Source organism: Callospermophilus lateralis, chromosome 12 (assembly GCF_048772815.1).
Source record: "Callospermophilus lateralis isolate mCalLat2 chromosome 12, mCalLat2.hap1, whole genome shotgun sequence".
Lineage (NCBI taxonomy): Eukaryota > Metazoa > Chordata > Mammalia > Rodentia > Sciuridae > Callospermophilus > Callospermophilus lateralis.
The window spans coordinates 109,441,036-109,465,192 of NC_135316.1; the positions used below are offsets into that span (position 1 = coordinate 109,441,036).

Below are 24,157 nucleotides of genomic sequence, written 5' to 3' on the forward strand. Positions count from 1 at the left end.
AGGTAAACAGGGACACCCGTAGAAAGAGGCAGTACACATGCCTTTTGAAGGCAGGGCTGTGCAGGTGAGGACTGAAGCCAGAATGCTGTGTCCTTGCCAGTGGGTGACCATGGACTACTGCACATTTCTTGTGCCTCAATTTCTATTCCTATATAATGGGACAATAGTACCAGCCTCACAGAGCTGTGAGGACAAAGGGAGTTACCATGCACACAGTGAGCGACTTGGAGCTGGCCTTGCTGCCCTTGTAAGGACAGGTCTAGGCTTATGTGTGAGGAGTGGGAGAGACTCCCTGACCTTGGCTGCCCACTATAATAACTCCCTTGCCTGACCATGAGTGCTCATGCACCTTGGGGGCTGAGCAGAGACCACAGGTGCCTCACCCCCGCAGGGTAGTCCAAGGCCAGAAAGCCAGGAGATGGAGCTGAGGCCTGGGACGCTAGGATATGCCTGTGAGCAGCTTGTTGCCATAGCATCAGCTGGAGCAAAAAGAGGGGCTGAGGCTAGGACAGATGGGTACAAAGAGAGATCTCTGACATACAGGAAGTGGCAGAAAAATAGAGGCAAATTGATCAAGAAATGAAAAAAGACAACAAAAAAGAACTCTCCAATGAAATTTAATGAGTTTGTTTTTTTTTTTTTAAATTGGGGAAGAAGAACAGTTAACAAATGGGTTTGTGTGGTGGAACAGAGCTTCGACCTCCTACCATTAATTTTTTTTTTATTGGTTGTTCAAAACATTACATAGCTCTTGACATATCATATTTCATACTTTAGATTCAAGTGGGTTATGAACTCCCATTTTTACCCCGTATACAGATTGCAGAATCACATCGGTTACACATCCACATTTTTACATAATGCCATACTAGTAACTGTTGTATTCTGCTCTACCATTAAATCTTTTCTGCAGTGATCTCTTGACTCTGCCAGATGTTGTGGCTTTGATTGAAAATACTTCTGCATTAAGTAGCCAATGTTGTGGGGAAGGTTGCTCAGAAACACACCAAGTCCCAGTTTTGTACAAATGTAAGAGTCTTTATTTAGCCAGCCAGCTGGTGAGTACTCCCCACAGGACCCATAACTGTCTCTGCAAGAAACAGCTCTGAGCCTGAGCATTTTAGGATATTTAAAGGCAAAACCCACATCTGGGTTGATGTAGCTGCTAGCAAGCAGGTATAGAAGCTGAACTGGGAAGATAGCGAGACAATGCGATGGGTACATTGGTATTTCCCATGGGACTTTCCAGGATGGCATAGCAGCAAGCCAGAAGAAGGGAAGTGGGTCAAAATGACCCTAGGTGGGTACAAAATTAGAGAATGGTTACTAAGGACTAGACAATCTATCTCTCACAAGGTACACTGCCCAAGAAAAATGGAAACAAAAGAGAACAATTTTACATTGTATAAGAATTACTATTTTGTGTTGCCAAGTATTTTATGCTAGGTAACTATTAATGGGTACAGAGGCGGGGCTTTCCCACCGGAGAAGCATTTCTTATATGATGGAGTCTCAGGGTAAAATGGAGTCTGTTTGGTCATTGCCCATATAGCCTGGCCCATAACATGACACTTTCATCAAGAGCAGGTTTGCACAAGTGGGTATTGGACAGGCATGTACAAGGGAGAGGCTGGAGGGCAGAGGAAACAAACTCACTACAGTTCACTGGTACCGAGTCTGAATGCACAAACCAGCAGCCATCTCTCTGCTGGACAGACAGGACTTCACAGGAACAACTGGCCTGTACTGAACATCCTCAGCAAAGCTCCCTAGGACACCCAGGCAAGGCAGGCTCGCCTAAAGCCCTGCTGGATAGCCCTGGGATGCTCCCCAGATTTGGGGAGATGGGCAGTCTTGTGAGGACGTGCTGCCTGGTATTCCTAAGCCAACTTCCTATTTTACTTTTTTAGTTGTTTGGTACTGGAGATTGAACCCAGAAGCACTTTACCACTGAGCCACAGACTCAGCCCTTTTTATTTTTTTCAAATTTGATTCAAGGTCTCACTAAGTTGCTTAGAGCCTCACAATTATTTAAGAAATAGAGCTGGGAAGGTGGTGCACACCCATAATCCCATAATTCCCCCTCCGGGGGCTGAGGCAGGAGGATTCCAAGTTTAAGGCCAGCCTCAGTGAGACCCTGTCTCAAAATAAAAAATAAAAAGGGTTAGGGATGTAGCTCAGTGGTTAAGCACCTCTGGATTCAATCCCAGGAAAAGGAAAAAGAAAAGAAATAATTAATGAACTGGGGATGTGGCTCAAGCAGTAGTGCGCTCGTCTAGCATGCGTGCGGTCTGGGTTCGATCCTCAGCACCACATACCAGAAAAAAAACAAAAAACAAAAAACAAAGATGTTGTGTCCGCTGAAAGAAAAAAGAAATAGTTAAGATTTCATTTTCCTAAAATGTTCCCAAACATTTTGGGAGAAAAATAACTCCCATTCTACACAAACTGACCTAGGTAAAGAAAAAGGAGGAATGTTCCAAGTTTTTATTCATAAGAGCAGTCATTATGTGATATTAAAACCACAAAAAGACATTATAAGAAAAAATACAGGATGGAGAGCTTATCTAGCATGCGCAAGGCCCTGTTTAATACTCAGCAATGGGGGAAAAGAAAGAAAGAAAAGAAAAAGAAAACAAGCAGACAAATGTCACTCATGAACATAGACACAAAAACTCTTTTTTTTTTTTTAAGAGAGAGAGAGAGAGAGAGAATTTTTTAATATTTATTTTTTTTTTTTAGTTTTCGGTGGATACACCATCTTTGAGGATCGAACCTGGGCCGCACGCATGCCAGGCGAGCGTGCTACCGCTTGAGCCACATCCCTAGCCCCTAGACACAAAAACTCTTAATGCAGCCGGGCACGGTATTACGGTATGCCTGTAATCCCAGTGGCTTGGGAGGCTGAGGCAGGACGATCATGAGTTTAAAGCCAGCCTCAGCAATGGTGAGGCACTAAGCAACTCAGTGAGACCCTGTCTTTAAATAAAATACAAAAAAGGGCTGGGATGTGGCTCAGTGGCTGAGTGCCCCTGAGTGCAATCCCCAATGCCAAAAGTAAATAAGTAAATGAATAATTAATTTTAAAAAACTTAACGCTTTACCAAACTGAATCAATAAAACATACACACACACACACACACACACACACACACACACACACAGGGATAATATGTTATGACCAAGTGGATTTTGCTTTGAAATACAAGGTTGGCAAGTCCCACAACTTACTATTAACACTGTGCTTCAGGTCCTAGTCAGTTCAACAATTCAAGAAAAAGAAAAAAGGCATACACATTGTAAAGAAGGAATAAGATCATCTTATGTGTAGATGTCACAAACATTTGCATAGAAAATCCAAGTAATCTAAAAAATCTGCTAGAGAGAATGTAATTTTAGCACAGTCAAAGGATACAATGTCAATGTATAAAAATCAATGTTATTCCCATATATTAGCAATGAATAATTATAAATTAAAATAATACAACAGCATCAAAAATGTTTTTTGAGCTTAACTGGAAATGTTCTAAATCACAGATATGGTAGTGGTCATATGATGCTAAGGCCTGAATGTGCCCCACCAAGCTCAGACCTTGAACTTAAACAACACTGTGACAGAATTAAGAGGTGGGGCCTATAGCAGGCAGCTAAGTCCTGAAGGCTCAGTAGGGTTAGTGCCCTTATAAAGGAGGCTGCAAAGAGTGATCTCACCATTTCCCACCATCTCTTCTGCTATTTGAGGATATGGTGGTTCCTCTCCTCCAGAGGACACAGGAGCACAGCATCATCCCGGTAGCAGAAACCAGGTTCTCAGGACACAAAACCTAGTGGTGCCTCAATCTTGGATTTTTAGCCTCCAGAACTGCAAGAAATAAGTTTCTGTTCTTTAAAACCATCCAGTCTCAGGCATTCTGTTATAGTAACGGGAGTAGATTGATACACTAAGTATAATTATAGGACAAAATAAAGCTTTTCCATTGGGCCAAACTAGAAGGTCCTTGTTTAGCACCTGGACAGCCATCTTAATTGACAGCCGCCATTTTAAGAAAAAAGTTTTGCTTTCCTACCCCCAAGGTCCTTTCTGAGAAAGGCTCACTGCTCCCTCATACCAACCCAACCCTTCACTGCCCACATTAGGACCTACCCAGCTCTAATCCCCAAACCTCCCCCATAAAAGTCTTGAACCCCAAGCCTGTGTTGCCTCTCTCCATCTATGGAAAGATGGTCTTTATTTGTCAGCTCTGACTGGTCTCATGTCTCTGACTGGTCTCCCTCTTTCATTTCTTGCTCGCCCTTCTCTTGGTTCCTCGCTTTTCTTTCAGTTGTGAGAAGGATAATGGCAGGAGACTGGGAGTGACAATCATATAGGGGTTGGAAGCAAACTAACTTTGGATTTTACTGAGTGACGTAGGAAATTGAGGATTCTGTGCAGAGGACTGACATGATCTGACTTTTAGGAAGGATTATAGAGCTAGGGATGTAGCTCTGTGATAGAAATGCCTACTAAGCATGTGAAAGGCCCTGGGTTCCATCCCCAGCATCACAAACAAAACAAAAAATATCATCTGTCACTGTAGGGAATCAGGGAGGGAATGTAGCAGATGTTATGGGTTGAATTGTGCCTTCCCCCCCAAAATTTTGAAATCTTAACCTCTAGTATTTTTGTGAATATAACCTTATTTGGCAGGGGGAATCTTTGTGGATGATCAAATTAAGATGAGGTCATTAGGGTGTGCCCAAATGCAACAGGACTGGTATCCTTACAAGAAAGGAAAAACGCAATGGGAGGACAGAGACACACAGGAGATTGTCACATAATGACAGAAACAGATTGGAGAGATGCAGCTTCACTGCAAGGAACGTCAAGAGTTGACCACCACCACGGGAAGTTAGAAAAGGCATAGTTTCCTCCTCTGGAGACTGTAGATAGAGCATCATTATGCAAAACCTTGATTTTAGAATTGTGGTCTCCAGATTTTAGAAAAGTAAACTTCTGTGGTTTAAGCCACTCAGTTTGTAGCACTGTGACATGACAGTCCCAGGAAGCTAATTCAGGCTACTGCCATCATGTGATGGTGTCTTCTCATAAGATGCCATAAGTATGAAAGACAGGCAACAACAGGAGGGGACAAGGGTGAGAATGAGAAGTCAGAATACCTTCGCAGCAGGAGAAAGACTGAAATGGAGACCTCGAAGTGGGTCCCATCATCCCAGACTGAAACCCTAGAGGGTGGTTTTTATTTATTTATTTTTGGCTTCCTGACTGGAATGTCCTAGTCATGCAACACTCTATTGTGACCCCAGATTTCCTTGACGACCCTCACATTAGTCCACCTCAAAGAGCTGGTTTTTTATCTCAAGCAGTTCTTTTGTTTTTAGGAACAAGTTCAGGACAAACTGAGGTGAACAAAGACATTGAACCAATCCACATGGGAATAAGAAATCAGGATCTTACACTTTCAATTGCGCCAGAAGGGTTTTCCTCATCAGTAACGAACAGAAACCCCCGACAACGACCCGCGGGCAGCCCTGTCTAGGGCCCTACCCTCTCGGGAGCTCTGCTTTCTTGAACTCCAATAAACCCCGGCACTTTGCTGCTTCACACCCCGTGTCCGTGGATCCCACTCTTCGGACTCGCTAGACAACCCGCCCGTGCGCTCCGTGACACCTTTCCAGGGGGGCTGGCTTGAGCGCAGGGAGACGCGGACGAGGCGGGCAGCGGGGTCGGGGTCGGGGTGGGGCAGCAGTTTGCTTTACTTCAGGCCCAAGAAGAAAGGAAAGGCACGCCCTCGACCAGCTTTCTGATCAGCCCAGTGACAACCTGACAGGTGTTCTCGGCAGCCAGCTCGCCCACCCGGCGGTCGTCTCACTCAACCACCTTCTGTAACTTCCTTGGCCCAAAGCGACCAATTAAAATTAAAACAGGCCCCAAATCTTTAAGACTCATGCCGATTCGCTTAGCCTCCCTAGCTGGGCCAGGCGGGTTGGGCATTGGGCTTGTCAATCGTCCGAAGCCCGGTGTGATTGGTGGAAGTGGTCCAGGGGAGGAGCGACATCTGGACCTTTGCGAGTTGGTGGGATTCCGTTTCCGGCGACGGCTCTGGGGCTGCTGGGAACCGGAAGGAGCGTCGCCAATGGCTGGGGATCAGACCGCGGTGCGGTGGCGGATGGGATACCGGAAAGAGCGCCACGGGAGCCGCTCAGAACCCGGAAGGAGCGCCGGGGCCGCAGCGCGGGGCTTGCCGGGAGCCTGAGGAAAGGATGGCTGCGGTTCCGGCCTTGGCGCGGAGGCCGCCGGGTATCCGGAAGGCCGAGATTGGGTTATGGGTCCGCGCTGTGCGGTAGTGCACCTCTGCGGACGAGGTAAGCTCCGTCTCCGCCTGCCCCGGGATGACCACTCGCACGGGCCCCGGGGTTGCGGTCGCTGGTGTGGCCGCGGTGGCACTTCTGTCGGCCGCGGTGGCGCTGTATGGGCCTCTGGACGCAGGTACCCGACCGCGGGCTGCTTCTGCGGGCGGGCGGCGCGGAGCGCGGGGCGTCCTGGCCGACAGTCTGTCCGCCGGCTCCGGCCGGGATTCACTCGTCAGCCCCGGTGGGGCGGCGCAGACCGGCGCCTTTGGAGCCGCTGCGGGTCCCGGCACCTCTGCCGCCCTGGGCGTGCGCGCGCGGGGGGCTGGCGCGGGAGGCCCCGGAGCCCTGCACCTCCCCAGGGCCGGCGGGTAGGAGGGCTTAGGTCGCAGGTCGCGTGGGTGTCCTCTCCGCTGGGAGCCGTCTCGCCCGCTGGCCCCACCGCTCCGTGGAGGTGCGCAGGGGCGCCGTGCGCCCTGGGGGTCATTGAGGTTGGCCCCTGCTGTGGGAGTTGGCGCGGTCAGCGCCACGGCATCTGGCGCTGGGTTGTCTGCTGACTAGTTCTTTTTTTTTTTTTTTTTCCCAATTTTTAAAAATTGTCGGTAGACCTTTTTGTTTATATGCGGTGCTGAGACTCACCCTTGCTAGGCAAGCTCTCTACCGTCCAGCCGCAGCCCCCTGACTAGTTCTTTTTTGCTTAGTTGTAGGTGGACACGACACCTTTATTTCGTTCATTTTTATGTGGTGCTGAGGATCGAACCCAGGGCCTCGCTCCACAACCCCAGCCCTCAGCTGACTAGTTCTGAGTGCACTGAGGGGGCCCCTTAGTTTACACCACCAGGGTGGCTTCTGGGGCCGCTTTAGAGACTTTTTCTTTTCCCTCTCTGTTGGTAGTTGTTTGCCTTGAATTTAGATACTTTATGATTAGTTTGCAGGGTTTTTCTATACACTTATTTTAAGTTTCATTATTAAATTTTCGTGAACTTTCTGAAAAAAATGATTCTTGGCTGTAAAACTTCAACGCCATCCAGACGTTAGGATGTGTCTTGACTCAGTTAAGGAATGCTGACACAGGCTTCTAATTCGCGTTCTCTTAAAGCGCTTTTGGTACAGAGAAGACACACTTCTTTAAAATCAACGAAATCCAAACAGATTTGACCAGGTTTTCCAGCCTGGTTTGTTAGGAAGCCAAATTGACTTATATAAGTATCATTGCATTTTAAATGTGCTCTTGGCAAGGCCTTTTATCCTTCAGAACTTTGGTGTTTATATTTAAATACTTATATGGATAAATCCAAGTGGTGTGTGACAGTAAGCCAACTGAAATTTGATGCACTCTGAGTGTTGGGACATTTAACTGACTTCCCTTTGATCTTTTTTTTTTTTTCCTTTTGTTCAGGGATTAAACCTAAACCTAAGGGTGCTCAACTACTGAGCCACATCCCCAGCCCTTTTTATTTTTCTTCCCAAATGTATTTAGAGTGCATTTGATAGACATTTGACTTTGGGTGGTGAAGTGAATAATTTTGCTAAAGAAAAATTTGGTTTGCCTTCAGTTTTTTTTTTTTTTTTGTACCTAGGGGTGCTTAACCACTGAGCCACATCCTTGGCCCTTTTTTATATTTTATTTAGAGACAAGGTCTCACTGAGTTAGTTGCTAAGTGCCTCGCTAAGTAGCTGAGGCTGGCGTTGAACTCTCAATCCTCCTGCCTCAGCCTCCCAAGGTCTTGGGATTATAGGCATGCACCACTATGCCTGGTTATATGATAGCATTTTTGAGAGATGAATTTTGCATTGGTGGGTTGGTTGTGTGGCTTGGCTTGTACCAAAAACCAAGCAAACAACTTGTTGGGTTTCTTGGTATCTTAATGAAGCTTATCTTGAAGTGGAGGGAGAAGGATGAGCATTCATCATTATTTGATTAACAATAAAAATTACTATTTGCCTTTAAATTTGTAGAGTTTAAGCATGTGGGCACTCAGCCTAGCACATCTCCCCTTTCTCAGCCACAAAAATCAGAATGGTGGAGCCGGGTGTGGTGGCACATGGCCTATAATTCTAGTGACTCGGGAGGCTGAAGCAGGAGGATCATGAGTTCAAAGCCAGCATCAGCAACTCAGGGGGACCCTGTCTCTAAATAAAATACAAAAAGGGGCTAGGGATGTGGCTCAGTGGTTGGGTGCCCCTGAGTTCAACACCCAATATAAAAAAAAAAAAATCAGAATTGTGTTGGGCTAGCATACTTGTGCTGAGGTATGGGACAGTGTGCAAGTGTGGACACTTGAAAACAACAAAACTGCACACACAAAAAAGTTTTACACTTGTTGAATGAAGTTTTACTTGGCATGTTTTGCTGTTTTTTAGTCCCAGAGGTTTTACTGAAGTGCTTCTGCAAGACCTCTGAGGGAGGCCCCAGAGACAGCAAGGCTCCTTCCACAGCGCCTGTGGGCTGAGAGCTTCATTGTTATGTGCTGGGAAGAACACTGCAGGGCAGTTGGTGTATTGACTCATGTATTTCTGCCTTTTTAGAGTATTTGAGGTTGAACCTAGGGGTGCTCTACCACCCTTAGCCCTTTTTAAAAAATTTTTGAGACAGAGTCTCACGAAGTTGCCCAGGCTGGGAGGATTACAGACATAGGTGTGTGCCACTGTGCCTGGCAACATTTCTATCTTTTAAAATGTCCTTCTTGAGTGAAAAGTAAAACAAACAAAGCTGTTTATCTGTGAGGAACTGGGTCAGCTTTTAGTCTTCAATGGAACTTGTGAAACATTGGTTTTTGTCAGCTGTGAGAATAATTGGAAGGATGAAAACAATAAGTGCCTTGTTTGAGAAACTGTTGTTCATATTTGCAAAGATCCTTTAGGTCTAGAAAGATGTGTGCCTTATTATCTATTCATGCACTGTGTGCCACAGAGTGGATCAACCTCTCAAGGCTGAGCTGTCTTGAATATCAAGGCAAAATGTACAACTGCAAGAAGCTTGCAAGAAAGCCAATTGAAATGTAACTATTAGGAGACAATTCAAAGTGATGAAATTATTCTAATATGCCACTTTGAACCCAGTTTAAGATATGTGCTATATTTAGAATTCCATTTCTAGGTTATTTAATTAGTATCCAAATGAGTGTCAAAATACAATTAAGAAAAACAGGAGGACTCTTTCAAACTTTTGAGTATATCAGTTTTTAAGTTGGTAAAACTTTCTAGAAGATTAAGTAGAATGTCTGATACAATTCAAATATAAACTTGGCATATACAGCTTGTTGTGATTTTTTAAAAAATAGTTATTTATTCTTTAGTTTTAGTTGGACACAGTACCTTCACTTTATTTATTTATATGTGGTGCTAAGGATCGAACTCAGGGCCTTGCACATGTGAGGCAAGCGTTGTACCACTGAGCCACAACCCCAGTCCTGTTGTGATTTTTTTTTTTTAATTTTTTTAGTTGTAGGTGGACACAATACCTTTATTTACTTATATGTAGTGCTGAGGATTGAACCCAGGGCCTCATGCCTGGTAGGCGAGCATTCTGCTGCTGAGCCAAAACCCCAGCCCAATTTTTTTTTTTTTTAAACATTATTTGCCTCCAAAAAATAGTGAAACCTTTAGGTAGAAATCTATAGCATACATATTGTCAGCTTTGGAAAGTATTTTGGATAATTGGATATTTTAAGTCTCTGTCATTTATGTGTATGAACATGTATTCATCTCCCTTTCTGAATGATGTAATTCTCCTGTTTTTCAGTTTTACAAAGAACCTTTTCACTGCATAAAGCACACTCGATAAAGGACATGGACAATACCTTTCAGCTGGTGAGAAACATTATCCCTGCTCTCACTGCCAAGAAGCACAAAGGGCAAGACGGAAGGATAGGCGTAGTGGGAGGCTGCCAAGAGTAAGTGATGGCTGTGTTCAAAAAGCCCCTCCTTCCCTACCTGTCTGCTCACCTGTCAGGCATCATTGGTCTAGTGTGAGCTTCATAATCATTTCCAAATGCCGTCTGATAAGACAAGCAGTGTTTTTCAGGATCAGCTTCCTGGTTAAAAGGGGGAGTCTGAGAAAGCCTGGTGGAACTGCTCACTGATGTGTGTCAGTGTTGGGGCTTTGCTTGTGGTGGGACTTGGCAGCTGCCTTTTCCTGTGAGGTTTTCTGTGTTTACCACTCTTCACCAGTCAGAAACCTGTTTTTCTTTCATAACCAGGGTGAAGGCACTCTGCCAGCTCTTGGCCTACTTTGCAATTTAAAGATATTCCTGGAGTCATTTATAATGTTTAATCCTACCTTTTTCCCAGGCCAATCTTCTCTTCTGCTTTTATATACCTTTGCAACTGTGATTTACAAACTTTACAAACTTTCCTGTGTATAAGTGAAAGCAGTCCTATCCTGGCTGCTCTGTTTCAGCTTGCTTTCTCTTCCCACTTATATGATATCTCTTGGTCAACCTGCATTTTCAACCATTTTTCATATATTTAGGTGTATTTTATTATAAATGTATAGCCAGATTTTGTTTCTTAACCCAAAACTACAGTGAATAAGTTTAGCTGGTGGCCACCCTTTCCACCCAGGAAGCAGCATGGGAAAGATGTTGGAGATGTGTCCCCTCTTACCACATGGCTTCATCTGTGTGACTCCCAGGCCCATGTGGCCCTCTTTGACCTTATGTCACTGTTGGATGCAGAAATCCCACCTGAACACTTACCATAAATATAACTGTATTGTGAGATGAACCACATTCATTCTTCTGCCTTCCCTCAGATTAGTCATTGGGTAGGGATACTTTGACCCCTGGCATCTCCCTGCAGAGTGATTTCTTGTGTGGTTGCAGATTCTCTGGTGTCATGTGCTATGGTGGGCAGTGGCTGCAGGCTGCAGCTTCTTAGGAGGTGGTTGAAATCTAGATGTTAGCTAGATTTCTGTTAGCTTCCATTTTGCACCTTGGAATTCTGACACGAGTCCTGTTCTCTTTGATTTGTAAGTGGTGTTTTCTTGCTTGGATATTTGTATAGTTCTCCAGGCTGTCTGGCTGTGTGGTTTTACTTGTTGTCATCAGTCTGAGCAGTGCCTGAGCCGTGAGCCCCCTCTGGTGAAGCATCTTGCCTGGGTTTCTGGTGCTGCACTCTCCTCTCTCTTATGCCCCTCCTGTGCATGTTGGGTCCCTGGATCTGCCTTCCATGCTCGGCACCTCCCTCACAGTTTTCCTCTATGGCTCTGCCATTTCCGTGTTCTCCCACTCCACCTCGTCTTACTCCTGTTTCTCCTGGACCCAGCTCTGCTGATGTTCAGGTTAGCCCTTTCTCCTCCCATGTCCTAGGGTAGTGCATTTCCTTCTGCTGGCTCCTGACTTTGTCAGTTCAGGATGTCTTCTCAGCAGGAGACTCCAGGATGAGCCCCTCCCATACAGACACACCCTTTGGAAGATAGCAGTCTCTGTAGTGTGAGTCAGCTGGCCGGCAGTCTGTCCAGGAAGGATGTGAAAACTCTGGCACAGAAAGGCAGTTCTTCTGCCTTTGGAACGCTGGGTTCAGGAGATAGCCCTCTCCTGATCTCAGGACTAGGGGCCACCTATGTAGCCCCACTAAGCCTCATAGGGACAGCCTTTGGGTCCTTCCTCCCCAGAGACAAGAGTCGTGTAGCACTCTAGGGTAGAGTTACTTGATGTGAAAATGCCTATTCGACTAACCTTGGAAAGAAGAAACACCTCTGTTCTGATTATAAAAGTAAAGTCTGCATGTAGAAATCTGAACACTAGAGCAGTGTGTACAGCGAGCATCCTGTGGTGTCCCATGTGATAGCAAACACCACATATGCGCTGTCAGCCTTCCCAGGCTGCTAAGATGTGCACTGTTTTACTAAGGGGGCCGTGGTGTAGATGCTCTGTTTCATCTGGCCTTCTCACCTTGTATTCTTTTCTGGAATCTCTCTGCTGATTCACATGTGCTACTTACTGACAAGTGGGTATGTGGTGCTCCCTGCCAGGGTGGGCCAGGACTTGTTTAATTGGTCCCCTGTTGGTGAGTGGCTAGCTACTTCTGCTTATCTTTGGTTAACATGTGGCTGTGGACATCCTGTACACATACATCCTTGCATACCCATAGGTTATTTCTGAAGGATCCAGTCTCAAGAACTTTCTCTGGGTCAGAGTGCATTTCAAGCACTAGTAAACCTTGCTCCACTCTCCTCCCCAGCCCAGATTGCACTCTGGTGCACTGGTAGCCAGCCGCCCTGCTCCTGTGGGTGTGGGCGAGGGAGTGGGCTTGCTGGCTCTTTTGGCTAAGGCTCTACTCTGTGTGGAGTGAGTGCGTATGTTCCCTATTTTGTCCTGTCTTTTGCACTTTTGACACTGATTTAGAGAAGGCCATGTTTGGAGAGTGTGTGCAGCATTTGTCCCCAGTTTGCTTCACTGCTTGAAACAGACATGCCAGTTTCAGTAGCTCATCTGATGCCCTAGGCAAGGGTCTTCTTTCTGTGCTTGAGGTAACAGTAAGCACAGTCACTCACACTCACACTGAGCATTTGCTGGGTGTCTTGCTGTAAGAACACTGAGATAGTAAGATGAGAGCACTGGGCAGGCACAGTGCTCATGTGGCCCCCATCTGGCCTCTGGGGTCTTCTTGTTCTGGGGCCTCGGTCCTCTGGCTCTGGGGCCTGGTTTCCTTCTGACTGCCCTAAGCTGGTGAACATCTCTGCCTTCTGTCCTGCAGAAGCCTGCAGCCAGCTCTATCTCATCATGCTTGGCACAGAGACCATGAGAGGTGGCGTCAGTGATTAAGTCACCTGAACTAGCGTGTGTGCTCCACATGTGGTGCAGAGGTGTTGCATGCAAGAATAAGGCTTTCCTGACTCTGACCCGTGTAACCATTCACTGAGCATTTGCTAGGTGCTGGGTATGTGCTGTGTGCCCCATGTCTGAGTCATTTATTGATAATTTATATATTTTTATATTTATTATTTATATTTTTATTGATAATTTGTTATTTACTGTTAAATGTGTATTCTCACTTGCAGAAGTTTTTTTTGTTGTTTTGTTTTTCTTTTGACTGTTAATATCTTCATTTTAGGTATACAGGAGCCCCATATTTTGCAGCAATCTCAGCTCTCAAAGTGGTAAGTTTACCTAAAACTACTTTATTGGGGATTTTTGATAGAGTTGGGTTATTTAAATATGATTAAAGAAAATGGTTAGGACAGAATTCTCAGTAACATTTTAGAGTACTTATAGGTGATAGAAACACCTTTAAATATATCCTGACTTCCTATACAATAATAAATAACTCAATTAAAATACATTTAGAAATAAATAAAGGTTTAGTCTCATTTTACTTCACCAGAATGATACTGGGATGCCTTTTTTTTTTTTCTTTTTTAAATAAATAAGAAATTGATGACTTTGCTTTTTATATTATTTTATTAGAACTTGGAATTGAACCTAGGCTTTACCTTTTTATTTTTTATTCTGAAATGGAGGTCTCACTAAGTTGCCTAGACTGGCCTGAAACTTGCAGCCCTCCTGTCAGCCTCCTGTGTCCCTGGGGTCACAAGTTTGTGCCACTGTGCCCAGCCAAAGTCGATGCCTTTGAAACTGGCCATTTCCCACGCATTTGATCAAGTTGCATGGCCCAGGTAGTGTGGAGTGACTGAGCTGATATGGCTCTGCCCTGCCTGAAGGTGGCAGTAGTCATCTGGCTTTGTCTCCAGGCCTTGTCTTCAGGCCTTGTCTTCTGCTGCCTGCCTTTTTCAGAGGCCATCTGGTTGTGGTCTAACTGCAGAGTTGTATTGGTCTTTATGTGAAGTAAGTTCTAAGTGACTGGGGTAGTTGTACATGTCATGAGCTGAGCAGCTTGTGCCTGACGCTGCTTATGGGGCCCATGGAGGGCGACCTGCTCAAGTTGGCCTCTTGTCTTGTTTCTCAGGGCGCAGATTTGGCTCATGTTTTCTGTGCCAAGGAGGCGGCGCCTGTGATTAAGTCCTACAGCCCGGAGCTGATCGTCCACCCAGTCCTGTGAGTCTGGACAGGTGGATTCTCTTTCTTGCAGCAGCTGTCCTCAGCCCCTGAGCATTTCTAAGCCAACACTGAGTTCTGTTAGTTCCTACTGTGCTCAGAATTGGTTGATAGGTGCTATCAGGTATAAGAAAACCTTAGTGAATCTGCCTGTAGTTCTGTGGTAGGTCAAGACAGACAATGAGACCACAAAGGGAGAAACATGGGAAAATGGTGACTGTCAATGCCAGTATATTTTATGCAGGTGTTCTGGCCTGTCAGGAGTGGTTGGAGGTTCCAAGGTCCAGGAGAACTTTTGTATGGACAGGGTTGCCTATGGCAGAAACAAGGGGACCATTGGAGAGTAACAAGACCCTTGTCTCATTCAGCAAGCTTCCAGGTGGCAGTAGACGTCTGGTTTATTTCCAGGCATTGTCTTCTGCCTGTCCTGTGGTCTAGTTGCATTTATCTTTATGTGGAGTGAGTGCTGGGTGACTGGAATGGTTGGACTTCTTGGGCTGGGTTCAGTGGGTTAGTAGTAAAGTGAGTGACTGTTTGCTCCCAGGGCTCCCTGAACTTCCCTTGACAATGTCCATGTTCTCTGTACTCTCCAGGACCATGCCACTGAGCACTGAAATGTAGCTGGTGGACCTCAGGAACAGAATTTTTACTTCTGTTCCATTTCAGTTACATTAGTGTTTGTTGGTACCTGCTGTACTGGGCAGCACTGCCCTGGAGACAGACAAGTGAGATCATAGTATGTCAGGTGGTGAGAGGACCATGGAGCCAACTGGTGATCCCCAACAGGGGACCAACAGGTGAGGGATAGGGAGGCAGCACAGAGTGACATTCTAGTGAAATCTGTGGATTCCTGGGGAAGTCTTTCCACAGTCTAGGAATGGCCTACATCTATGACAGGGAGTGCTCATGTGGGTGACTGGAGATTCAGGGTCAAACCCTGCAGTTGTGGGGTCATCATAAGGGGCAAGCAGAGGCTTGTCAGCTGCTTTTAGGTATGGGCTCTTGTGGCCAGTGTGATAAGGATCCTACCAGTACATAGGCAGTGCAATCAGCATGCAAAGGGACCCTATGCAGGTTTATCAGGAAAATAGAGCCCCCACCCCCTGGGATTGGCCAGCAGATGTGATGGAAAAGGCCGGCAGCCCAGTACCCTCAGAGCATATGTCTGAGTGAGTTTTCATTGACTATAGTGGGGGAAATGGTAGCGGTTATGTGGGGATGAAGTTGTTGTCGGTTGCTCTTAGACATCTAAGTAGACATGGACGTGGGTGATAGGTGTCAGGTTGGAGTATGTGGCACGGGAAGGCTTTGGTTTGCCAGTCATTCACATGTGGACAGAGATTGAAGCCTAAGGCTCTAGCTGGGAACAGAGAACATGGATGAAGGAAAGAATAGGGTGGGGTAGGATGTCCAAAGTCAAGTTGAGAACTATTTGGGGGTATTTCTAGAAGGGCCTGTGCCTCTGAGGGTCATTTTAAGAGAAAGACTAGGAATGATGGCTGCATCTCACCATGGGGTTGTTGGTGACCTTGATAGGTAGCTTGTAGGGAGAGAGGGGACAAGGACCTTAACAGAGTGGGCTATCAGAATCTCTGAGCTGGGATACTGTGCAAGAAGGTGAATTGAGATGATGACAAACCCTGTCTGTCCTGAGTGGGCGTCAGCAGGGCAGGACCAGGACGTGGGGTACATCTCACGTAGGGCCGGACAGTATGAGGTGCACGGTGTGCCTCCATGTATGTGAGATGGAAACTGGTGGAGGGCAGGGGTAATCTCAAAACTAGTGTCATGATGACTTGCCCTAACTTGTTTAAATGTTGAAAGCTATGCACGTGAATTGGGGCACTAAAAATCAGCCAGTCTGTGGAGATTAAGGAGATGCGATGTCTAAATGCAGTGCAGTATGTGGATTGCCCTTGGAACAGGAAAGGATATCAGGCCGGGGCAGTTGGTGAATCTGACACAGTCCTCTGGCAACATGCCTCTGCTGACTTGTTGTGATGAGATAATGTGGGTGTATGCAATGTTAACTCACGGGATGCTGGGAGAAGGAGACATGGTAACTTTCTGTATTGTTTTTTCAAATTTTCTGTCAGTCTGTTTTTTCAAAATAAAATTTTTTAAAACACAACTAAATGTAGATATTAAGTAAAGCATTCTGACCTTTTCCTTACTAGTGACAGTCCCAATGCTGTTCTTGAGGTGGAAAAGTGGCTGCCCCGGTTGCATGCCCTTGTCGTGGGGCCTGGCCTAGGTAGAGATGGCCCCATCCTCGACAGTGTCAAGGTAAGTTGTAGCATGGCCACTCTCAGACTGTGACCTTGGAGTGCAAGCCTTCCCTCATGTTCTTCAGGCATAAATAGTGCATTATACAGCCTTCCTCAGCCTCCTCTTGGAGTAGTGAAGATGGGTAGATGTGTGAGGAGTTGGGGGGGCAGCAAGGCCAGCGGTTCCCAGGCTGCAGGGGTCTCCTCTTTACTCTGGGTGTTAGCAGTGACGCTGAGCAGCAGGAGCGACTTTGTCAGTGTGGGGCTGCTCAGAGGTTTCCTGTCTCATGCAGTGTGGGTCTATGCAGAGTTGAGTGGACAGAAGCTTGGTGTCAGATTCAAGTGCTCTCTTCTGGCTGACCCTCTTGCTGGGGTCCCTGGTGGTCACCCCACCAGGCTGTGAGAGCCGTGTATTGTAATGTGCTGATGGGCAGGCACACTTAAGGACACTGTTGTGAACCACCCTAGCTGGGGTAGGGCATCCTGAGGGCTGTTTGGAATCATCACTTTGCTTTCCTAGGAGTTGGGCATTTAGGGAATGATCTGGAAGGGCGCTGCTGACCGCAGCTTTGTTAGTCTCATTTCTTAGCCACATGCTTCTCCTTCCTTTATTGAGGTCCTCCTCAGGTCAGAGAACCCTGGACTTTGGGTCCTGGGCCTATTGCTATGTGGCTTTGCTTCTCCTGTGCCTGCCTTGTTTCTCAGCCCAGTCACCTGTTTTCAAGACTCAGGTTCTCAGGCAACAGGGCCTCCAGTTCGTACCATGTGTACACACGTGTGCTCGTGCACACACATTGCTTCAAGTTCTTTTTATGCCTGTCTTCATTTAAAAAGATGAACTTGGGCTGGGGACATAGTTCAGTTGGTAGAGTGCTTGCCTCACATGCACAAGGCCCCGGGTTCAATCCCCAGCACCATGAAAAAAAAATAAGCATTTTTTATTCTAAGAAATTGAAACGTACGTAAATACCTGGGATTGGGGAAGAGGAAGACAGGCTGAGCCGTCATGCCAGCTTTGTGTTTGAATCTTCGCTGCCCAGTGTTCCTCTGGGAGCACTCCCACCTCCTGGGCAGACATGTTTCTGGAACTCCCCTCCAAGAGACTGTCCTAGCTGCCCGGCACCTGCCCACACTGCAGCCTGGGAGAAGCAGCCGTGTGTTCAGGACTATTGGGTTTGGGTCTTGACCCCTCCCTGTGGGTGCCACTGTGCCTTTGTGTGCAGTGGTGCTGTCCCTGCCAAGGCTGGGGAAGGAGCCTCACATCCGTGACTGGCTGCTTGGTGTTCATTGGAATCAACAGCACATTGGATGGGTCTATGTCCCTGTTATTGCCATCACCTCAGTACTCCGTTGAATGCCTCGTTTGCTGAGGGGGCTTGAAGAGGTGACTCATCTCCCTGTCCCAGGGTTGAGCACTGTGGCTGCAGGGGGAGGACACGCTGGGGAGGGGTGCTGTCACCGAGGGGCTGTTCTCCGCTTGGCTTTTGCCTTTCAAGTGAGATAGACAAAAGGTTCACAAGGCAGGAAGGCATGAGGAGCTATTGGGTTGGGTGGGCTTTCCTGGCAGGGCCCGGTAAAAAAAAAGTTGTAAAAAGGCAGGCGAGCATTTGCTTTACCAGACTTTCTCAAGAGCAAGGCTTAGAGATATCTTCCATGACCAGTCTTCCAGTTCTAGCCTGTACGTTGAGAGTTGGGGTTTGAAATGTTCCTCAAACTCATGAATTATCAGAATTGTCACTGAGGGTAAACTAGCTCTGGCAGGTGACAGGGACTGGGAGAACTAGAATTGAATGATTTTGTTTTTAAAACTTTAAAACCAATAGTAGAGGGTTGGTATAGTTCATTATTTTTCTTCCAGAGGGATAGTGTCCCTTCGGAAGAATGTGTCCCCTGCTATGCCTGGTGCCTGGAGAATTCTTGCAGATTCTTCTGTGTGTCTCTTACTACTTTGGATTTGAATTTTTTGATCATATTTTTTATTGGAGCATTATAATCATGTGTCCATTTAAAATGAACACTTCATTGGTTTCTAGTGTAATTCATAGAGTTGTGCGGCTATCACCACAGTCTATTTTAGAATCTTGTCATTACCCCAAAAGGAAACCCCAAGCCCATTAGCATTTGTCCCCTGGGCCCCACTCCCTCCCCAGTGCCTGGCAGCTGCTAACCAGTTGAAGTGGATGGCCCATTCTGAACATTGTGTTTGAGTGGACTCATACAAAACAGTAGCTTTATTCCCTCAGCATGATTTCTCTGGACTTGGCCTGGCATCCTGGTTGAAAATCAGTTGGCCTAAGGGTGAGGGTTTATCCTGGACTCTCATCTCTGCTGGGTCCTGGGCATGCCCTTGTGCCCCTTAAGATCATCAGCTTGTTGATTTGCAGAATTGGCAGCTGGGATTTCAGTAGAGATTATATTGACTTTGTAAATAAAGCATTACAAAACTAATGATTTGGGGCATTTCCAAGATTCTTATTTCTTATCTCTGAATCCTGTTGGGAATCTGGAAACACTAGGTGGGTCTTCATGGACTAGCCTAGGAACCCAACTGCTGTTTTCACAGTTCTCTGTTCCCTGCCTTACTATGGGGCTCTTGTCAGATCTTTGGGTCTTTCCTTCTGTTTCTTTGGTTCGTTAAATGTGTTATCTTGTATCTATTTGTTGGTGACCTGATGTTACCTTTTATTGAAGCACTGCTTGGTTTTCTTTAATTCCTCTTGAGAGGTGGCTGGTTTGTTAATCAGTCTATTTTCTTTTGGGGCAGGGTATTTTGGAATCATCCAAGGCCAGAGACATCCCTGTCGTTGTTGATGCGGTGAGTGTGGCCTCCCCTCTTCCTATACAGTGAGCACAGGGCCTCAAGGGTCTGCCCAGTGAAAGTACATCCTTGTTGTGCACAGGATGGCCTGTGGCTGGTAGCTCAGCAGCCAGCTCTCGTGCATGGGTACCAGAAGGCTGTCCTCACTCCTAACCACGTGGAGTTCATCAGGCTCTATGAAGCTGTGGTGAGTTAGGGGCTTCCTGTGGGACAGGAGCTGAGGGGAAGGGATGGCCTGTATGGTTCTGCCAAGCCTGTCCCTATAGGCCCATCTCTGCAGGGACACACTCACAGATGCCTAGTAGTTGTGTTTCTGTGGATTCCCACATGCATGTGTTTCACACTCTAATGTGCAACACGATGCCTCTTGCAGCTGGGTGCTTCTAAGTGAGGGAACGATGATGGGGTGGGCTTGGGTCAGTTGCCCCTGCTGCACACTCTGTCAGGTTGCTCCACTCTGTTCTGCAGTGCCTCATCTGTGAAATGTGGAATGATGGCATTTGCTTCAAAGGGTGAGGACAAAATGAAGCAGCACATGATATAACATCTGTCTTCACACAGCAGGTGTCCTGTGAACATTAACTCTCATGATTCAAATGTCTATTATTTCTGAAAACTTTCTGGTCTGACCAGGTAAAGGACAGGTTCTAGAGCAAGTGTAGTTTAAGCATCTGCTAGGAGGACTTGCTATAGGTGTATCTGTCAGCCTTGAACAGGTGCCTGGTTATTCCTTTGGACACAAGCAGCCGAGGCTCGTGGTGGATGGGACAGAGCTATCTGTATGTGGTGGCCCCTTTTGCCTGTCGGGAAGACTTGAAAGACTTGGTTTTCTGGTTGTCTTCCTGTGTCATAGCTCAGAGGTCCTGTGGACAGCAGTGACCCCCATGGATCTGTACTGAGACTCAGCCAGGCCCTGGGGAATGTGACAGTGGTCCAAAAAGGAGAGCATGACCTGATCTCTGATGGCCAGCAGGGTGAGTGGGGGCTTCCCTCTGCATGGCAATTCTGCGTGGGCACTCAGGGTAAGCCTTGGAGAACCTGGTTCAGAGTCAGCCCCAGCAGGTGAGTCCTGGTTTTGACTCCTCGCTGTTTTGCATGGGAATGTGGTAGCCAGGAGAGGGGTCAGGCCATGGCTGCGGGGATGGACATGTGCCTGGGCTGGCCTGCTGAAGCAGCTAGCAGGAAGGTGTTGCTGTGGTCAGCATCCCAGCCTCCCGCCTCACTCTCAGTGGGGCATCCACATTGTTGTTTCTTGCTGTCTTGTTAAAATGACCAGGAGATGAGGAAAATCTTGGAGCTGATGTTATTAGTGGAGTCCCAGGTGCCTTCTCCTGCACCTAAGGGCTATGCAGCAAGAGCAGAGTGGAGACTTGCTGTGAGCGCCCAAGAGAGCCTGCGTGTCACTCTTCGCTCTGAGAGTAGAAGTCACCCCTCTTCACTGCCCAGTGGACCATCATAATAGGTCCTTTTTAACAAGGAAATGTTAACAAGAGTGTTGCTGATTAGAACTTGAAATCAGGGTAAAGGAGCACTGAGATACATGGGGTGGGTGTGTGCACACGTGCACACTCACATGCACACATATATTTATAGAAAAGGTGTGTTCTCAGAAGACTGGAGACCTTTGAGACAAGGCTCTTATAACCAAAGGAACTCTTGATTATAACAGAGACTAGAGCTTTGGATTTTCAAAATATTTTCCAAAGAAAGAAAATTCCCAGAAGTATAGGCACCTGTAACATTACAGTAGTAACAGAGGCGTCTGTGCAGGCTGACTTGGAGTGTGTTGCTGTGTTGGTCGGGGTGCACCTCAAGTTGGGGAGGCAGGCATGGCATGTGTCTGGGGAGCAGGCTTGGGCTCCAGAAGCTGGGCATGAAGGAATCACCTCGTGTTCAGCTACTCTTCTCGGTTCCTTCTTTTTTTTTTTTAAAGAGGGAGGGGGAGAGAGAGAGAATTTTAATATTTATTTTTTAGTATTTGGCGGTCACAACATCTGTGTATGTATGTGGTGCTGAGGATCGAACCCTGGCCGCACGCATGCCAGGCGAGTGCGCTACCACTTGAGCCACATCCCCAGCCCCTCTCGGTGCCTTCTCAGTGGTCTGAGATAGGTGTCTCTGCTCCCTGTGGTTCAGGACAGCCTAGCCTAAGTACTTTTTTCTTCCTCTGGAAACTAGAAGTCAGCTCACATCCTTGTGAGAACCAATAGGGAAGAGCTGCGGACGGCAGGCAAGTGGCCGCTGACTGCAGTGCCAGTGCCCACACTCAGCATCTCTCGTGTTCTCTGTAGTGCTCACGTGCAACCACGAAGGCAGCAGCCGCAGGTGTGGCGGACAAGGAGACCTCCTGTCGGGTTCCCTAGGTGTCATGGTGCACTGGGCGCTCCTTGCTGGGCCCGAGAAGACAAATGGGTACGCCATGTCTGCATTTGTCCTACTTTGAGATTAATTTTGTTAGCTGTTTGAATAGCATGTACATTTAATCCCTTGAAAGGTTCCAGATGAATAACCAGGATTACATGGGAGATGTCCCAGGGCAAAGGTCAGCCCTGTCCATGGAAACTGTTGCATGCACACCCAGGCCTAGGCCTCAGTCCCATCAGGCTGTACAAAAGGGCCTGGGACAGCACTGGGTTTCACAGCCCCAGTAATTCTGCTGAGCGATCACAGTTAGGGGCACTGTTCTGGGAGTTCAATTGTGGACTCTCTAAACCAAAATATTAGGGTAAAAAGCAGACAGTCTGAAGGGTGACCATGGTGGCTGCACATGCTGCGGGGAGGACAGCCAGCCTCTGGAGGCGCCATTTGTCTTCTTGGCAGGACACTTCTGGGATGGTAATGTTGCCACAGCTGTGCATGAAAACCTGGGACTACACACCCAAAATGGGCGTATCTGTATGGACTTGGGCTTTGCTCAGCTATGCAAGGCAAAGGTACAGAGGGCTGCTCTAGCTTCTTCCTTGTCCCAGGGTATGCACTGTGGAGAACCAGCACTCTGGCCTCAGGCATTCCTCCACATCCTGGGAAAACCAGGCCCACAGGCACAGCTAGCAAGCTTCTGAGGGGAGAGGAATCCCTCTCCCTTCTTACCTGCCTCCCATGTTTCAGAGGTGCCTTCCACCAGGGAATTCGGTATGCAAGCAGTTGAGCTTCTGTTGGCTAGCAGAGCCCTCCTCAGGCCTGGCTGACTTGAGATTGCAAGTTGGACTCTTAAGGGTACAATGTGGCCCATCGTGGCCACAGCCCACCTTGCCCCTTGTGCTGCAGGCTGGCCATGTGGAGGCCTCTGACGCGCCCCTTCCCTCCCAGCTCTAGCCCACTGCTGCTGGCTGCCCTGGGCGCCTGCTCCCTCACAAGGCAGTGCAACCACCAGGCCTTCCAGAAGCATGGCCGCTCTACCACCACCACCAACATGATTGCAGAGGTCGGAGCCGCTTTCAGCACACTCTTCGAGACCTGAGCAGCACAGCTAGAAGAAAAGTGGCACCACGGACTGGGGAGTGCACCTGAACTGGAGACCTCACATCTGCGTGCCAAGCCCTCAGTGCCCAAACAGTCGGTTGCCTGGGAGGGTTTTGCCTCAGTGTAAATTGGTTGAGTAGAGAGCTTGGGAATTTGGGTCATAGCATTTTCTGTCTGGACCGAACATGTAGTTGGGAATGTTATGACACTGAGCAGAGTCTTCCTACAGTTTTCTGAGGCTTCTCAGCAGGTGCTGAGGAGAAAAAAGAGGGAGGCCTGTGAGCTACCATCTGGGCTTCTGGGCTGCTGAAAGTGGCACTCACTGTCCACCAGCCAGGCGCTGAAGATCTTCTCTCCCCCTGGTGGCTGCTCCTTGTGGAGGACCGACGTTCCCAGATACCTATGGGAAGGCCAAGTGTGGTCTTAATTGAGGCCCACCAAGGATGCCACCCTCATTCTTGATCTCATTTTTCTTCTCAGTGCTGATTGGATGTTGTTGGGGGTTAACCTATTAAAGTGTTTCAGAATTATCAGTGATAAATGTCCCTTGAAATCTTTTGGAGGCCCCGTGGGAAGACTGAACGAAACCTGGGTGTTGCCTACACCTGGAGGGGCAGTGGGGAGCCCGAGACGCCTCCAGCCTTCTCTGTTCTGAGCACATGCACTTCCCCGTGGTGGATGACACCCCAGCACAGGAGCATGACCCAGGAGGCTTGTGTCCTGTCGCTGATGTGTTGGACATCACTGTCCTGGGAGGAAGTAATCAGGCTAGACTTTTGGGAAATGTCAGCCTTGCTGGAGCTACTAGGGTGACAGCATGAAGGGGGCCCCAGGGAAAGACTGATGTCACTATCACTTGTACTTTTCAGTAATATGACTGGTCCACCGAAGAAACTGTCACCTCTGAATTCCAGTAAAGACGACATTTCACTGCACTGTTGACGTTGGGTTAACCTGTGTTTTGTGATGTGGTGTGTCTGAGACTCTTGATGTCTGGCTCCATTTCTCAGAAGATGTGGTCCTTGTGTTTGAGTGTGCTGAGACCTTGATGTGCCTTCCTGCCTGGCTCCTGAGGGCTTTCTGCACTCCCTTCAAAATGGTCTAGATGGGGCTGGGGTTGTAGCTCAGTGGTAGAGTGTTTGCTTAGCACATGTGAAACACTGGGTTCAATCCTCAGCACCACATAGTATCGTGTCCATCTATCTACAACTTAAAAAACTTTTAAACAATGGTCTAGATGGTTATACTTTTCCCCCACAAGT

General features: G+C 47.4%; 2 protein-coding genes across 4 annotated transcripts in view; one reads left to right on the forward strand and one right to left on the reverse strand.

Annotated features, from left to right (window-relative positions):
• The first annotated feature begins 6,194 nt into the window (after window positions 1–6,194).
• Naxd (NAD(P)HX dehydratase) lies at window positions 6,195–23,436 on the forward strand. Of its 3 annotated transcripts, none has more exons than XM_076872649.2 (10): window positions 6,195–6,363; window positions 10,094–10,244; window positions 13,408–13,453; window positions 14,260–14,348; window positions 16,526–16,634; window positions 19,380–19,430; window positions 19,516–19,620; window positions 20,287–20,407; window positions 21,725–21,845; window positions 22,743–23,436. In XM_076872649.2, exons 1-10 carry the CDS (start codon window positions 6,324–6,326, stop codon window positions 22,891–22,893), a joined length of 984 nt encoding a protein of 327 aa, XP_076728764.1. In that variant the 5' UTR covers window positions 6,195–6,323; the 3' UTR covers window positions 22,894–23,436. The 3 variants fall into 3 exon arrangements, with proteins under 3 accessions (XP_076728764.1, XP_076728763.1, XP_076728765.1); XM_076872648.2 differs by lacking the exon at window positions 6,195–6,363 and adding an exon at window positions 6,370–6,487; XM_076872650.1 differs by lacking the exons at window positions 6,195–6,363; window positions 21,725–21,845 and adding an exon at window positions 6,370–6,487 and having other exon boundaries at window positions 22,743–22,943.
• The window catches only part of Cars2 (cysteinyl-tRNA synthetase 2, mitochondrial), a 41,212-nt gene continuing 38,191 nt past the window's right edge, over window positions 21,137–24,157 (reverse strand). Inside the window, exon 16 of the mRNA XM_076872643.2 lies at window positions 21,137–21,349. The gene's annotated coding sequence lies outside the window, so the exon portion shown is untranslated. The remainder of the gene's footprint in view (window positions 21,350–24,157) is intronic.